Here is an 18,003-nt window from a genome sequence, read left to right on the forward strand (position 1 = left end):
TGTGCAGTGAACAACCTTCACAGTCATACCCAGCATCCCCTGGTCGCTGAACCCAGAGACAGTCAGGAGGGGAGGATGGAGGAGTGCCGATCAGAGGAAGGGGAGAGACCACGGGTCAGAAAAAGAACGGAGAGGTTGAGAGTCCAGGAAAGATGGGCAGAGGCAGAGGTGGGGACACAGAGAGGTAGGGAGGATGTGAGGGCCCCAGAGAGCCCGGAGCCCTCACAGCCCTCCAGGGCCCTGCCAATCCTTCCAGTACAAATTGCTGTAAATTTTAGAGGCGCTAAAAAGAGACAGGTTTTTAAGAAACCAGTGAATTTGACAAACTGGCAGTTGGCCAAATAGGCTATTCTGTAGGGTGATCTTGGGGAACTGGCCTATTTCGGGGAGGCAGGTATGGAGTGAGATCCTCACCAGGCTTGTCCAGACTTGGTTTTGTGGCCCCAGAGTCAGATTATGCCAAGGTCATGGGACTGTGCCCGGGTCTCCAGAGTGTATCCCACTGACCTCTGTCACCTTCAGTAGATGGAGGCTGCTTGGTGTGTGTGTGTGTGTGTGTGTGTGTGTGTGTGTTGCTGTCCCTCGAAGCAGAGAGAGGAGAAAGCCACCTGCGTGCCGGCCGACCGCACCGCCTCACACAGTAGGGTACTAAGTGTGTCTGAGGCCGGCAGCCGTTACTACTAAAGCATCTGTTTCTTTTTCCGAAAGTTAAAATAAGTTTCTTTTACTCTGGATCCTCCTGAGCTTTGCTTTTTGATGTCAGTGGGTGGTAAAAAGGGGAAGTGTGGATCTGCACTCAAGCCTGAATCTTCTGCTCTGAGTTGCCATGGCTCTAATTGTATCCGCCAGAAGTTCCCGTATTGAAGCCCTGACGTCCAGCATCCCTGAATGTGATCTTACTGGGAAACGGGGTTCAGATGAGGCACTGCGAAGTGAGTGAGGTGCGCCCCTAATCCGTATGATTGATGGTCTTACAAGAGGGCAAATCCGGACGCAGACAAGCCCGGGAGCATGCCACAGGGCGCCACCAGAAGCCAGGCAGCGCCTGGAGTGGACCTTCCCCAGGGCCTGTGAGGGGGTGCGGCCCCACCCACACCCTGATGCCGGACTCCACGATCGTGGGGCAAGAACCTTGGGTTGTGCTGAGCCACCCGGTTTATGCTACTTTGCTACGGCGGCCCCAGAAAACTCCTACACCGACGTGGTCAGGGAAGGCCATGGATCGATTAGCCACACGTGACTATTCAACTACCTGGTTTCTTTTTAAATTCTCCACTCACTGTTTGCATAAGCGTCTCCATTATTTCCAGATTCTTCGCGTAAGAATCAGAGTAGCGGGTTTGCTGAGAAATACTTTTCGTTGGTACGGCGCTGTCCCCAAATTTCCGTGATTAATTATATCCTCGCAGGCCTGGTTTTTCGGGGGTTTTCTCGGGGGTGGTGTTGACATCACGGCGTCCGATGGAAGCAGCGGTGGGGGATGTGGGTTACTTTGCATTTTGGCTTTGCGCTGCTGTCCCCGAATTGAGTCATCCCGTACACCTCTGAATCAGGCCCTTGAACAGGCCACTGTCCCCAGCAGCGAAAAGCCTAAACACATTCCCAACGTCCGGAGAAGGAATTAAGTTGCTAGTATTTTATCCAGTTGTATTTATTCCTCCAGGTTGTCTCAGAACCTTGACACTTCTCTTCTTCCCACTTGGATCTTATAAATGGTATCTGATTTGGCACCAAGGTGTAGAGATTACTGGTTTCGGTTTAACGTGTGTGTTCTACAAAGAGAAGAACGGTGAAGACACCGCATTCTCCCCGGGGCCCGCTGGGGAGTCCCGATTGGCCCGTGGATCCTGCAGGGACAAGTGTTGGCTGCTGACACCCCACCCCACCCCACCCCCCGGCTCAGGTGCGGTTGCCAGGCTCCCCGAGGCTTTTCTGGTGCAAGGGCAGATTTATCAGAGTAAGGTGACAGTGTTGTTCCAGCAATGGCAGAGGAACCCGGCAGGGACTGAGTCACAGACTTCCAGGAATTGTATTTGATGACCGTGCCTCTTTTCTTAGTTGTTTTTAGGAGTCTCCGCTCAAAAACAGAACCAGCGTGGAGAGCAGTTTTCTTCTTACATGGTGGGCATGTTACAGTGTGTAGGACTGAGACATGGCTTGCTCACATGCATAGGCAGGACCCTCCCAGGGGCAGTTCACAGTAAGGTGTGTGGACAGGGCAAGGCTGATGCCCGTGGCTTGTCGGTTTTCTGATTTCAGCCTGTGCTCACACGCTCCCGGGTACTTGGGGCTCTGAACGTGAGCGTGTTCCCGGTGGCCTGAAACTCTCGGTGCCCTGTGGGATTTACACGGATACGATATGTAAGGGGTCAGCAAAGCCCACGTAAAATACCTCCGTGATCTCAAAGAACCCCACAGAAATGCATGTACGTCAAGCAGTGTGTGAAATGAGCACAGCGAGGACGTGAAATGCCACTTGGTCCGTTAAAGGGTCATCCTGTGTGCTTAATGAAGCCAGAGACCGTTGGACCCAGGAACAGAAGAGAACAGTCAGAAACCACTCAGGTCACAGACGTATTTCACTGGTTGACCTCTCCCAGCTCTTAGGTGACCCCTGCGCCTACAGGTGGGCTTAGAAAGTGACCTGGAAAGCAAAGTCACTTTTAGCTAATGATAGGTGACCTTTGCCCAAAACGTTATTTTCTCTTAAAGGGTTTATTACTGCGTTTCCTGCTCTGGGGTCCAACACAGTGAGGTAAACATGACTGAATTGCGCCACGAGATTGTTCTCGGGGTCCTTTCATACTTAACCTTCTGAGCCCAGGGCACCACTCAAGAGAAACACAGTGTGATGGTGAGAAAAATTAGCAGTGCCTGGAAAAGCTGCTCGCCGTGAATCAGGTGCCAGGTGGTTTTCAAGGGCCTGTCTTTCGATCCTCCCCGAGAGATGGCTCTTGACCGACGGGGCTCGAAGAATGAATTGGGCCCAAACAAAACAAGACCGCCAGCAGCTCTGAACTGGCAAGGGGCTTAGAGGCAGGGCTGCAAGCCTGCGCTGAATGGCCCTGGGGCCCTGGGAGAGGGATTTACCCTCAAGCTGGAATTCAGTACCCCAGAGCTCTGTGTTTACGCACGTGGTCCTGAGGTCCTGGGGCCTGGAGTCAAATCCCGGCTCCTCTGTGCACCAGCTGGGTGGCTTTGGAAGGGTCATCTAAAACTAAGCCTCAGCATGATAAGAATACCCCCCTCCTAAGACTTACGAGCACAGCGCCAGGCACGCTATAAGCAAAAAACACCGGCTCTCGTGATCAGGAAGTCCCCCAAATACACGGGATTCCAAGCGAAGATAAGGTATCTGTGTAAGTAAACAAGCGGCTATTGGTACATCGGATGCCAGTGAATAAATCTGTGAATTTTTCTACTTCTATTTGTACATCCTTCCAAATTCCTGTGGGATTTTTTTTTTTTTTTTTTTTGGTGTTTTGAAAAAATCAGTGTCTCGATAGATGTGCACATATCTTCTCCAGGAGGACCGGACGCATACACGAGACATATAATATGCGCACCGGTTTTCTCCCTGAGGCTTGGGAAAGCTCTTCGGAGGCCCCGTCACACCTTTCTGTCTGCGGCCTCCAGTGCCAAATGCGGACAGTGCTCACTCCGTCCGTCGGCCGTCTTGCTAACTCAGAAATGTCAGTTACCCACACTCTACAGTGAGCACAGGAGGAGAAATCCATGTTTTTAGCCTTCTGGCCCAGAACGTCCAATACGTTTGTAGATGCCAACCAAATGTTGGAAATGCCGGCAGGGAAAGATTTGAAGCCACACGTGTGTGCGCTGCAAAAATTCTCTGAAGCCTGAGCTTTAGAAGGATGCTCGGGGCTCTCTTCTGATGGGCACAGCTACCCAGACGGAGGACACATGCGTATCTACCCAGGCAGTCCTTCAACCAGATGCTCCAGCCCCTGCTACATAGCGGGCTCTGAGGCTACCACAATGAAATAAACACACAAAGTCGCCTTTTTCGATGGAATGTATCGTCTACTAGAGCAGACAGGCAATAAACATATACTGTGGTGTTGGGCAGTGTGTTCGTTTTCTGTGGCAGCTGTAAGAAATTGTCCCGAACCTGATGGCTTAAGAACAACAGAAATGTAGGGGCGCCTGGGTGGCTCAGTCAGTTAGGCATCTGACTCCAGCTCAGGTCATGATCTCACAGTTCACAAGTTTGAGCCCCACGTGGGGCTGTGTGCTCGCAGCTCAGGGCCTGGAGCCTGCTTCTGATTCTGTGTCTCCCTCTCTCTCTGCCCCTCCCCTACTCTCTCTCTCTCTCTCTCTCTCAAAAATAAATAAAATTTTTTTAAAAAAGAAAACAGAAATGTACTCTCTCATAGTTTTGGAGGCCAGAAGTCTCCAGAGGCCAGAAATCAGTTGACTGGGCTGCTGTCAGGGTGTTTGTTCTCCAGCCTCGCTCCCTCCCGTGGCTTCAGAGAACCTGTCCCTTGCCTTTTCCAGCCCTTGGTGGCTGCCACGTTCCTCGGCCACATCACTCCCGCCTCTGTCTCTCTTCCTAGGACCACCTCCTCTCTGTGCCTGTGCGGGGTCTCCCTTTGCGTGGCTCTCACGTTAGGAGGACTCTGTGACGGTGTTCAGGGCCCCCCAGACGTCCCCAGATAATCATACCTCAAGATCCTTAATCTAATCATACCGGTTACTATACAAAGTGATGGTACTTGCGTGTCCCGGGGATTTGGGACTGACCAGGTCTTTGCATGGCCATTACATGACCTGCAGCAGGCACTCACAGGTGCTTGGAAGAAAAATAAAAGGAAAGAGGGTGAGGGGGACTCCGCTTTGGACGGGCCGTCAGGGAAGGCCCCCCCGAGGGATCGCATTTCTCGCAGGCTTTCGGTTTCCTTCCTCTTTTCTGATTGTGCGGGGCAATTTCTGTTCCATTCTCCTTTCCGAATTCCTAGTACTATTTGATCCGACTCGCCACTTTTCCACGGATTGTGAATGCTGTTTTCTTTAATGCGTTGAATTCCTGCCCCCCTCCCGTCCCCCCCCCCCAGTGACTCCAGGAGGACATGGTCACCCTCTCCCACGCGAGCAGCCAGCCTCCTTCTCCTTGCAGGTCAGAGTCCCATCCAGAAGGCTCTTCTTCGTCTTGGCCCCCGGCTTCCTGAGATAAGCCTTGTCTGGGAGGGATTAGGTTGGAGGCTAAGGAGACAAGGTGACTAAGTGACTAAGTGTGCAGAAATCAGGATGGCATTGCAACACAACTGGATGCCTCCAGAGCCCTGAGTCCGGTAGGAAAATATGTGCCATCGAGGGGCGGAGGCCGCTGCAGAATGTAAGGTGAAGGTATTTGGTATTTAAAGCATTTTAATTCTAAAGCTTCAGAGCTTCAGGCCTCCAGGACCCTCCCAGGAGGGAAGGAAAGCCAGAAGCAGCAGCAGCGAGAAGGACGCAGTCAGAACACTCCGCCCGCCGGGTTATTTTCTCTGTGACACACTGAGATAATCCGTTTCGGTGAGGTTCAGATAATCCTGAAATAACTCCTTATGCTGTTCTCACTGCATAAGTCCCCAGGAAGCACAAATCTCAAATATAGCAACAGGAACTCCGCTCCGCCTCCTCGTCCCCCACCCGGCCCCCGGCCCCAGCCGCAGCCCCCTCTGCGGGACGGGTTGCTCACCCCGTCAGTATTGGGAGCGCCCCTAATCCCGGCCGGCACCCAGGCCCCGGCCACGTGCTGCTCTCGGGGCCTGAGGCGCTGCTGGCAGAACCACGGGCCTCGGACAGGGCGTCACGCTCTGGGCAGCGCGCCCCTTGTCCCCTCTTGCTGCCCTGGGGGGTAACAGAGCGCATCCCCCCGTACACATCAAGAATTGCCAGTTCTGAATGCATCCCGCTCAGGGCCGCCTCCCAGGAGAGCGTGTCAGTCCTGAGGCCCTCGGCTGTGTTCTGGAAAGCTGCAGAATCCAAGCCGCTCAATAGTAAAAGCTGCCGTTCCACGGGACCTCGACCAGTCCCGTCTTCAGAGTTAAAAGTTTGGTTCACGCGAGTGACCCAGTCTCACCTTCCTGCTGCTGAACTTGCCCAGGGGCTGTCTGTCACTCAGCCATCGGGGCAGCGGACACTGCAGGCCTTATTCGGGCCACGGTACCATGCTGACCCTGTGTCTCCAACAAGGACGGCCTGTTTGGGGCTTTGTTCTGCGGGGCCGCCCCACCCCCCGCGCCCGGACACTGCCTGCTCATTGTTCGCATTATCCGGGAGAAGAAAATGACCCTCTTGTGCATGGGGAGGACAGAAGGGACCGAAGGTAGAGAAACTGAATTCAGAACTTTCTCACTTGGCACCTCTCAGAGTGTCCGTGGAACGTGTACCGTTGGAAAGCTCTGGTGCGTCATAAGCGTCTTGGTGCGTCTGCTTTTTAAGCAAGTCATCACGCATTGCGGATTTGCGGGGTTCCTTGGTTTGTCTGGGGGAACTCAGAGGAGACTAAACCAATAAGACCAGCCCCCGAAACTCCACCTAAACCCTCATAAGAAAATGACAGTATAAAAAGATTTTTCAGGGACGCCTGGGTGGCTCAGTCCGTCAAGCATGGACTCAGTTTCGGCTCAGATCATGATGTCACGGTTTCATGAGTTCAAGCCCCGCGACGGGCTCTGCACTGACAGTACAGAGCCGGCTTGGGATTCTCCCCCCGCCCCCGCCCCCGCCCCGTGCTCTTCTCAGGCTCACGGGGAAAAAAATTTTTATAATTAAAAAACCGTTTTAAAAATTAAAATTTTATTCCATCACAGTAAAATGCACCTACTGTAAAACTTAACCACCTACATCGTAACCGTTGATGGAGTTCAAAATTTTCAGGTTTTAAGGTTTTTAGTCACTTTTCAAGTTTTAGGTGTTAAAGTTCAGTACATTCAGTTGTGCAACGGTTCCCACCCCCCCACCCCCGCCCCATCCATTTCCAGATCTCTTCGTCTTGCAAAACTGAAACTCTGCACCTGTCAAACAACACTCCCCACCCCCCCCCCACCCCCTGCCGGTGGCCCTGAGCAAGTTTCGGTTTGACTGTTAACCGTCAACGGAAAGTCAAGGCTGAGCGAAACTCCGTTTGGAACTTTCTAAACACTCTTCAAGTCCGGTAAGAATAGGAGAGAATTGAACATTGTGCAGCCAGAGGCAGCGCCCTCTGCAGGCTTGGTGCACGGCGCCCCCTGCTGGTGGGAGTGTGTGCTCCTTGCTGACAATGCAGTCTTCGCTCCCAAAGAAGCCCTGAGCGGTCCAACCAGGTGTATTTGGCAGTTTCCTACCATCTAAGTGACAGCGGGGATGGTTTAGTTCTCGTGTTCTTTTAAAAAGCCGACTGTAAAACCCACGTCTGAGAAACGTGAACTTTTTACCGCGGCTGTGAGAGGTGCATCTACTCCCTTAGGAACGTGCTTCTGGGTAAGACGTGTCACAGCAAGTCTGACTGTCAGCAGGCCACGTTGGGAATACCAGGGGTGACAGAAACACTCTGTGATGTGCTTTTCCGAGCTCCCCAGCTGCACGGAAAACCAGGTTGTGTTTCTCTGTGTAACAGGTGCAGTTTACCCCACCTGTTTCTACCGAACTTTCTACCTGCCCGACCTTCCAGAGACGGCGCCCCGCGTCTCCTCGCTGTGTCTTACTGTAACGCTCAGGACTCTTACTCTCCTGTGACGGCCTCCTCCACGGAAGTGTCCCCTCCCTCCTCGGCGGCCCCCTCTTTGTCAGAGGACGGTCAGCGCCGGCCCACAGAACGGCAGCTCGGTCCCTCTGGCGATTCCTCCGGGCTTGCTCCCCGTCACCCTCTCTAACGCCGATGTCCAGAAATGGGGCTTCTTGGCCACTTTCGCACATCATGTCTTGCTTTAGGCATTTCCACTCTAGCAAAACGGCCTATTTGTTTCCCTTCAGAACCAGGACTCCCCCGCTTCTAAGAGGCATCTCGATGGAAAGCTGGGTCACGAACTGGTTTGCACTGGGAAGGCTCTTCGAAATGACCGAGTGTGGCCCAGGTGGCAGCCAGCAAGTGGGAGTGAGAAGCTGGGCCGGACGGGCCAGACGGGCTTGTGGGGCACACCTGGGCTCCAGGCTGCCGTGGCCTAATGCTCGGTCATATCACGCGGCATCCCTGCCTCTGCCTTCCTCACCCCTGTCCCCCAGAGTTTCCCTTTAATACTGACTGTAATTCCTCCAAATCGATCCTTCCTCCGCTCCCCCTGGCCCATGGCCGACTCCCCTGAACTGTTACGGTAGTTCCCCCGCTTCTGCTCTTGTTCCGCACCCCTAGTCGGTCCTCACACAGCATCAGAGACTGGAGGGCCTGTCAGCACGGTAGTCTGACCATACCACCCCACCGCAGCTCCGGGGCGTGGCCCGGCGCCATGACTATGGCCCACAGAACCCTCGGCGAACTCCCCACCCCACCCCCTGCCATGTGCATACAGCCAACTCTATTTGATGCTAAGAATCAAAAGCCCAAATGATGTTCCTTGGGTCTCCATCGGCTCTCACTAAAAACTCAGGCAAGATGGGCGTGTGTTATCTTGATAGTGTCCCGCTTTTTCTGACAGTGTCCCTCCACCCCCAAGTAAATCCAATCAGTGTCAGTGTGCCTTCCGAATGGGGGGACACGGGACGCAGCTTCCCAGGACGCTGGTTATGAAAACTGAGTTGCCAGCCGCCTTCTGAAAGTTGCCCTCCCTCGAAATCGGGACTTCTCACATCCCGATCGTGGGCACACATCGACTGGATCTGGGAAGACAGATACAGGGGTCCTTTTAATGCTAAAATGTTCTTCTGACAAAGAAAAAAGAATACTCGTTCTTTGTGGAAACCAGGGAAAAGCACAAAGAGGAAAATAAAATCAATTCTAATCTTAACCACCTACAGATGACTCCTCTATTAACATTTTATCGAGGTCCCGGGAGACCTTTTAGGATGACGATGGCTAAGACTGATTGATCCCATTGACCATGCCAAGTACTGACGGGGTGCTTAGCACATGTCACAGGCCCCCCAGCGTGGGGCCACAGATGTTCTGGTGGTCTGGTCGTCTACAGTGCGGTTAGGAGCTGGCCCCAGATTGTGAACCAACTTATTCCCCAAACTCACAGTCCAGAGCCAAGCTCAGAACCACCTCCTTGTACGCGGTATCGTTGAGGGTTAACCACTGGCTTACCCACTGGAGACTTAAACCCGATTAAAAGGCTATTGACCCTTTCTTTCTAAGTAAAATCTCCAAACAAAAATAATGCCCAGGGCTGACAATTTTAACCAAAAACAGCTGCATGAATTTTGCTTTTTCTAACTGCAGGGGATAAGAATCTCAGAGTTACTACTAATCCTGATTCTTCGGGGTAACGAAGACAGCTTTGTTTTGAGTTCCTCAAAAGCATGGTCAGCAGCTTCTGGAAATTAAGTCAAACCCAGAGCTCTTGGCAATGGAGCTCCACAGATTTCTTTGTGGAATGGAATCCCCACAGGACACAGTGGAATCTCCCCAGGACGTGCAGACACGGCTGCCCCACTGTGGCTGGGTTTGTATGTTCTCGAGTTCAGATGCTGACAGAGACAACTGGCTGCTTCAAATCCCAATCCCGCATCCTTGTTCCCAGGCAGGGCAGGGACTAACTCTGCGTGACGAGGCGAGGCTTGGGAAGGACACCCCTTCTGTGGTTCTAGTCACGTTGACTCAGACGATAGCATCGTAGACCCACGGGTGTTATTTCTGTGAGGCTTAGGGCTTCCTTCGTCTTTTGTGCACGCTGTCAGCCTGTTTGAGGATTCTAATATATGGCAGAACTTTGTCATAATGTAGATCATTGTTATACAGACTTAGAAACAAGAGGTTAAATGCTGCCCCCAACACAGAACAACCACATACAGGTGAAGCCTTAGCTTAACAGGTTGCCTCTAAGGAGCCAAAGCATCATTAGAAACCATGACCATTCATGTTATAATTGTGAATAAAAGGACTGTGGCCCAGGGGCACGTGGGTGGCTCCATCGGTTGAGTGTCTGACTCTTGATTTCAGCTCAAGTCATGATCCCAGGGTCATGGGATCAAGCCCCACATCAGGCTCCTTGCTGAGCACGAAGCCTGCTTAAGATTCTCTCTGCCCCTCTCCCCAGTTCTCTCCCTCCCTCTCTCTCTCTCTCTCTCTCTCTCTCTCTCTCTCTCTCAAGTAAGATTTTTTTTTTTTAATTTTTTTTCAACGTTTTTTATTTATTTTGGGGACAGAGAGAGACAGAGCGTGAACGGGGGAGGGGCAGAGAGAGAGGGAGACACAGAATCGGAAACAGGCTCCAGGCTCTGAGCCATCAGCCCAGAGCCCGACGCGGGGCTCGAACTCACGGACCGCGAGATCGTGACCTGGCTGAAGTCGGACGCTTAACCGACTGCGCCACCCAGGCGCCCCTCTCAAGTAAGATTTTTTTTAAAAGGGGGCTGCAGCCCAAGGGTGGTTCATTTCTCAAGAGGCTAATACAATTAAAAGAAAAAGCCAGTAACCCTGAAGGTAGAACATTTGTCTGGAGTGGTCTATGCTCGACTAGAGATGAATGTACCTTGAAACACAAATAAGTATTTTCAAAGTTCACAATAGAGATGTCCTCGTCCATGGTCTGGTCCTTAGAAGACTCCGTCTGTCAAATACAAGAAGAGCGGGTCATGGATCTTCTTTAATATCCTTTTAGCATTCGTTTAGATTTACAGAAGCTGTGTGAAGATAGCTCGGAGAGCCACCTCCCGCTCTGTCTAGCTCTACGAGGGCCCCTTTGACGCAGTTGTGAGTCGTGGAGCCAACACGACCGTGACTTCAGCTCACAGCTCATTCCGATTTCACCAGCTTTGCCCTCACCTCCTTCTCGTGTTCTAGGTCCCATCTGCGTGACCGCATTACAGTTAGTCTCCTTTTCCCTCAGTCTCCTCTGGTCTGGGAGAGTTTCTCAAACTTTGTTTCTGTGGCCTTGAGAGTTTTGAGGAGGAATACTCACTAGGTATTGTGTGGCACGTCCTTCCACGTGGGTTTGTCTGAGAGTTTTCGCTGTTAGACCGCACTTCCCGGTCTGGGGGGAGGAAGCCGACCTAGGCGAGGTCCCATTCTCCTCACATCGTATCAAGAATACAGGGTATTCACTGAGTGTTGTATGGAAACCAATTTGACAGTAAATTTCATATCAAAAAAAAAGATTAAAAAAAAAGAATACATGCTATTGACATGACTTAATCACTGTTGGTGTTGACCTTGATCACCTGGCCAAGGTCGTGTTTGCCATGTCTCCACCGTAAGGGTCCTTCACCCCACTTTCTGCAACTGCTCTTTAGAAGGAAGTTTATGTGGTCAACTTGAGGAGTAGCAGGTATGTGTCACCTCCCTGAGGCCTTATCCAAATATGTAAACTATTTGGACCTCTGTGTGGCCGATTTAGCCTTATTTGTTTATATCAGTATGGACGCATGGGTATTTATGGTATCCTGGGGGTCATAATTCAATTCTGTATTATTTTGGTGCTCACATCGTTCCAACTTTGGCAATTGGGAGCTCTTTCCACTGAGCTCCTATGTTCTTTGACATGTTACTCCAGGGTTGATCATCTCGTATGTTTCCTGTCCTCATCTTAGAATAAGCCACTTCTCTAAGAAGCCCGGTTCCTTTTATTGGAGAATAAATAGAAAAACCAAGATCTGGGCACCGAGTGGGTTGTTCTATCTTGCTGGCCGCTGCCTAATGAGATAATATTGACAGCCAGCTCTGCAGGAAAAAAAAAAAAAAAAAAAAAAAAAAAATTCAACCCTGCAGCTGCTCCAAGGAGAACAAATCATGTTCATTGTCAGTAGTTTATTAGGTTTGTGTTCTGGTTTGGAAAAGTCAATGTCATTAGGCTCTGCAAATATTTGAGGAACACGGCCTCCATGGTCAACGGGGAGGGCGTGTTCCTAGGGAAGACTCCTCTGGCTGAACTCATTAGAATAACACTTTTCCTGAAATGGTCTTTGTTAGGTTAACTTCTGAAGCTTCTTGTTTTCTGAAACAGACTAGTCGGATCTGATCTGATTAGTACTCTTTTTTTTTTTAATTTTTATTTTATTTTTGAGAGAGAGAGAGAGAGAGAGAGAGAGGCAGAGAGAGAGGGAGACACAGAATGCAAAGCAGGCTCCGGGCTCCCAGCTGTCCGCACAGAGCCCGATGCAGGACTCGAACTCACGAACCGTGAGATCATGACCTGCGCTGAAGTGGGACGCCCAACCGACTGAGCCACCCAGGCAGGCACCCCATGATCTGATTAGTATTCTTAAGGGAAGTTGACGTGCAGGTGCATATTGCAGCTTTTAACCACCACCGTACCTACTTCTCAGTTGCACATATTCCCTTCTGGGCAGTGCAGGAGACAGTCGCCTTTTTAGGGACTTGCTGGAAGGCAAGGGGCATTTTCATACTGGAAGCAGGGCAGAGACAAAGGGCCGTATTTATAAACTTGGGCGGGGAGGGGGAGGGGGGAAGAAGTAAGCATCAAGATACGTAGTGTCCCTTCTCTTTGAATAGTTACCTGGGATTGCTGAAGCCCCAGACCAGACTAACAGCGTTCTTGTTCTAGAAGACCCAGTCTAGGCTCTACGTGTGTGGGACTGAAAACCCCGAAGAGGCGCCTCCTTGTGGCATGTGACCTCGATAGGGACGTGTAAGGTATGCTTGGCACAGGTAGATACCAGATGGAGACCAGAGGGGTTCAGTGATTCCAAGTAAATGCAGCGGAACTTTAGAAATGGAGTATGAAGCCACCTCCAGGGAGGCTCTATTAGAGATCCACCAGACCTGCACATTTGATTTCCAAGGGACCAGAACTGTGGCCACTCGTCCAAGTACTTGATAGTTACGTAAGTGTCTCGTGTGACTTGTCCCTGTCGCCGTGTCCTCCGGACACAGATGGGTCTCCCTCCTTCAGAGGTTACTGATAATCTCCTCCAAGGCAGTAAAAAGCTGCCAGGTGAACATTATCCACGTGGAGAAGCAAGAGAGAGGAATTCCCTTACCGCACACGCTGGCTTGTACCGTCCTCTCTGACGGACGATCACACCCTCCTTTCTCCTCGGTTTGTTGAAACTTAAAGACCACCTTCCAGTGACTTAGAAAACAGAGAGGTTGGCTTTATCTCACATTCAGATAATCACCATCACATAAATACAGCATACCAGTGATTCTCCCGAAAGCTTAAGTTCTTCAGAGAATATGCCCTGGTTATCTCCCTCCAACCTTTAAGCAAGACCCAGGATGGCTTACCCTCCATATGCCCTAAGGCACAAAGCAAGTCCAGACTTGGGGGCGATGCTCATTTCATCTTCATACGTTACAGCTTCACTGTACTGGAAGGTGTTTGGAAGGGCAGATGTCCCCCCTCTTCCTCAGGGAAATGAGTTGTGTCCCCATCCCGCGCTCGGTGTGGTTTTGAAGTTGTAATTGCGTGAACTTGCTCCCCACCACCTCCCCAGAGCCCGCCCCCGAACTAGAGGTGTGAACCTCACCATTTCAGGCTGGCGGTTTTGCAGTGGGAAAAGATGACACGGCCAGTTGTCCAGGCCGCTGGGTAATAAAGTCTCTGAGCTCTGAGTTACTGGAATTAAGGAAGTATTTTTCCCCTCATGTCAAGAGACGGGGTGTGAGTGCTGACAGCAGGCAGTAGGGTTAAGTGATCGTACACCTGTCAGTTTTGAAAAGCGATGGAATATTCTTTCCAGACGCTGGAGAGCACATGGTGAAACAAAGGCTTCATCACTTTTATAAGGTGAGACATTTTTAGGATAGATCTTCCAGGGCATTTGAGAAAACATTTCAACATGACATGGTTAATGGGACCAGCCTAATTCCATGAAACTCAATTTACCCAAAGCCTGAAGGATCTTATATTCTGACATCTCAGCGTTCTGCTTTTACATGATGGTGATTCATTTTATAATGTATTCACCTTCCTTTTGAAGAGGAATCACTTGCACCTTAAGAAAGGGAGAGAAATATTGGATGGAATTGGCAGGTTTTTAGCATTCTCTGCCAAAGTTATATCGTTACATCTTTTAATTCAGGGTTTGTTAATCAATTATACACACACAAAGTTTTAAAAAGTCGGTTCTCTGGGGATTGTTACCGACGATAGCCGTTCCCCTAGGCTGCCCACTCCCCACTTTTCATACTCCCAGGCCCCAGGCCCCGCAGCTCTTTAGATGGGCTCCGACTATGGCAAACTCTGACCGCTGAGCCTGATTCCCTCCATTTCTTGAAAAAAAAATTGTAGTTTTTCCTGGACCTCATCACTGTCCTATTTATAATTTTTCTCAGCTTTCTGTGTATTTGCCACTAACTTATTCTCCCATTTTCCCTTCATTGCAGAAACCCCATCATGTGTTCAGACCATTTTACATACCCTATTCCGACCAGCTCCAGGGCAGATCACCTGACCCGTGGGCCTCTCTCAGCCCTCCCGGGATCTCTCCTTACCCCTCTGAGGGATTCCCCAAGCCTTTTTCCTGAGATCGATCCTGTGTCTTTCTTTTTCTTCATCCGTGACTCCCTTGCTTTGCAGAGTAAACCCCCCAAAGGCTTCTTGGAAAAGTATGCATGGGAAGGAAATCCTTTGAGGCCTTGAACGTATGAAGATGTCTTTCTTCCAACACACTGGATTGACCGTTCGATTCTGAGTTCTAGGACAGAAACCAGTTTCCCTCCTAACTCAGTGCCCTATGTCTTCTAACTCTTGGTGCTAGCTTTCTACAGTCTACAGTCTACAGCTGGAAGCTCCTAGAATCTTGTCTCTGCCTCCAGCATCGTTGATGCCGTGCCCAGTGGGTCTTTCTTCATCCGTTAGGCTACATCCTCCCGTTGGACCCTAGGACAGTCTTAAAAGTCTCAGCTTTCAGCTTCCAGACTTTCACTCTTCGTCTTCCTGGAACTCCCGTTATTTGAGTGTTCGGCGTCCCAGACTGGTCCTTTATTTCTGTTCTTTAAATCCATTCTCGTTGTCCGGGTCCATCTTTGTTGTAGATTTCTTCAACTTTCTCTTACTGTGACTGTGTGAATTTCTTATTTCTGATTTAATCTTTTTATTTTTCAGAAGTACTGTCTTGTTCTTCGTCCTTTTAAAATAACATTTCCATTTGGTCCCTGTTTCATGGATGTAGTTAGTATCTTCTCCCATCACTCTGGGAATATCAATGGGGGAAAGTTCCTTCCCCCCACCCCGCCTCTCTCTCTCTCTCTCTCTCTCTCTCTCTCTCTCTGTGTGTGTGCACTCTGTACCTGTGCATGTGTGCACACACACCTGTCCATCTTTCTGTCTCTGCACTGTCTGTGTTTCCTTCAAAAATTTTTTCCCTTTGTTTTAGCCTCTTCAGCTCTAAGGCCTTCCTCGAAGTCTGGTGATCTCTGGCTGTCTCCTCATCTGTACGGATGGGCATCAGAAGCCGACTGACAACCGTGCATGTGTGGGAGTGGCCTGTCCCCTGTGTGGGCCTTGCTGGTGGCTGGAGGGGTGGGGATGGGGGGTGGGGACTCATCAGGAGCCTCCAGTCTCAGGAACCCTGGTCTCCTCCGTGGGAGGGATGCAGCTGGTTTCCTGTGTTGCAAGAACTGAGCAGAGGAAGAAGACAGGACCTTCAGTGTCGTCCTCCCTTAACCCCCCTCTTTCCTGGGCAGCACCTGCCCTCCACTGTACTGGTTTTACGTTATCCAGACATTGAAGTCCAGGGCCCTGCCAAGTTCAAGGGACACCATCACGAGCAGTGCAAGAGCAACTGTGGACAAGTTGCTTACTAACTAGGCTTTTCAGCAGCCTGCTATTGGCCCCACTTTCACCCCCACTTCCAGAAGGGCCTGTCACCACATTTCCTGACCCGGGGGGGAAAGGGAAGAGCTGCAGACAGCTCGCTTCTCCCCATCAGTTTAAGATCATGCCATTTTCAGGGCAGCTGGGCGGCTCAGTCCGTTGAGCATCTGACTCTTGATCCCGGCTCAGGTCATGATCCCAGGGTCGTGGAATCAAGCCCTGTGTCAGGCTCCCTGCTGAGCATGGAGTCTGCTTAGGGTTCTCTCTCTTTCTGCCTCTAGCCCCTCTCCCCGACTCTCGCTGTCTCTGTAATATTAAAAAAAAAAAAAAAAAAAGCCATTTTCTTGGGTCTGTTAAATCAGTTTACTGCTTGCCCACCTGCTCTCCAGAGGTGCACATTTTGTGGGAATCGTCTCTTATTCTCTCAACTCGACCTCGGAGAGCTCCAGAACCTATCATTAATTTAAGTGTCACTGTTTCCTTTTTCATTAGGTGTGCTGATTCAGTGTGGCTCTGTGCATGCAGAATATTCCAGATGCTTTCAGGTCACTTCTAACTCTTTGGTTAAAGCTATAAAAAATCACAGGGGCGCCTGGGTGGCTCCGTCGGTGGAGCGTCCGACTTCGGCTCAGGGCATGATCTCGCGGTCTGTGAGTTCGAGCCCCGTGTCGGGCTCTGTGCTGACAGCTCGGAGCCTGGAGCCTGCTTCGGATTCTGGGTCTCCCCTCCCTCTGCCCCTCCCCTGCTCATGCTCTGTCTCTCTCTGTCTCAAAAGTAAATTAAAACATTTAAAAAAAGATTTTTTTTAAAAGCTATAAAAATCACAGTACTGAGCATGGTCACCCCGAACTGACCGAGCTGCTTAGCACAGTAGTTAAGTCGCTCACGAGAGCACACGGGTCTCCCTCACTAGCTGGGCTACCCACTCAGATGCATGCCACATCTGCCCACTTCTGGGGTCCCTCTGGGGCACTTGTGGCAAATGGGCGGGGGCCCGTGTCTGAAGGTGAGAACAAAGCAGGACGGCAGCGGTTTGAGGACGGGCGCACCATTCGCCCTCTTTCCTAGCTCCTCGGGGTCATGGGACACCTGCCCCGATGCCACGTCACTCACATGTGCCTTCTCTTAATGACCTCGCTGACTGTGCTCTCTGCCCCCAGCTCTGTTTCGTGATGTTCTGGACCCCCAACGTTTCCGAGAAGATTTTGATAGACATCATCGGAGTGGACTTCGCCTTTGCAGAGCTCTGCGTAATCCCCTTGCGTATCTTCTCCTTCTTCCCGGTGCCAGGTAAAGACACAGAACGAAAGGAACATTCCGGTTTACTCTCATGCCCGATTCAGTCTTCCTTCTCGGGAAATGTCTGCAAGGACGTCCCAAACAAGAACAAACCATTTTGGGCGCCTGGGTGGCTCAGAGGGTTAAGTGTCCGACTCTTGATTTCCACTCCGGTCGTGATCTCGTGGTTTGTGAGTTCAGGCTCTGTGATGACAGCACAGAGCCTGCTTGGGATTCTCTGTCTCCCTCTCTCTCGGCACCTCACCTGCTCTTGCTGTCTCTCTCTCTCTCTCTCTCTCAAAAATAAATGTTTAAAAAAAAAAAAGCTGACACTTAAAAAAACCGAAACAGAACATAACATTTCGCAGTGGATTGGAAACGTGCAAACACATTTTATCCAGTAGGCTGAAAGTTTAAGAAACAAATCAGACAGCCCCAATCTGTTCCTCCAAGGTCAGAGGTCGCACACACGGTAAACAGCACACCCAAAGGGACAACGTGAGGAGTCTTCGGGGCCGTAGAACTGTTCCGTGCCCTGATGGTGGCGGTGGCTACACAGATCTTTGCACGTGTTAGAATTCTTAGAACTGTCTGCTCAGAAGTCAGTTTTATAATATGTTATTGAAAAAGTAACACCCAAAAAAAAAAAAAAAAAAATAGGAAGGTGGACAATGACTAAAACCTGCCGATGTGCAAAGAAAGAGTAGTGCTGGACTTAAGACTCTGGGGGCAGAGTTAGGGGCGCCCGGGTGGCTCAGTCGGTTGAGCATCTGACTTCAGCTCAGGTCATGATCTCACGGCTTGTGGGTTCGAGCCCCGCGTCGGGCTCTGTGCTGACAGCTCGGACCCCGGAGCCAGCTTCGGATTC

The 18,003-nt window shown here is 50.8% G+C and overlaps 1 protein-coding gene across 1 annotated transcript in view; it reads left to right on the plus strand.

Moving 5' to 3' along the window:
• ANKH (ANKH inorganic pyrophosphate transport regulator) overlaps positions 1 to 18,003 on the plus strand; it is a 141,257-nt gene that overhangs the window by 117,187 nt on the left and 6,067 nt on the right. The window contains exon 9 of the mRNA XM_030332353.1: positions 17,018 to 17,147. Coding sequence (XP_030188213.1) covers positions 17,018 to 17,147 — 130 coding nt within the window. The remainder of the gene's footprint in view (positions 1 to 17,017; positions 17,148 to 18,003) is intronic.

The sequence above is a fragment of the Lynx canadensis genome, chromosome A1 (assembly GCF_007474595.2).
Source record: "Lynx canadensis isolate LIC74 chromosome A1, mLynCan4.pri.v2, whole genome shotgun sequence".
Lineage (NCBI taxonomy): Eukaryota > Metazoa > Chordata > Mammalia > Carnivora > Felidae > Lynx > Lynx canadensis.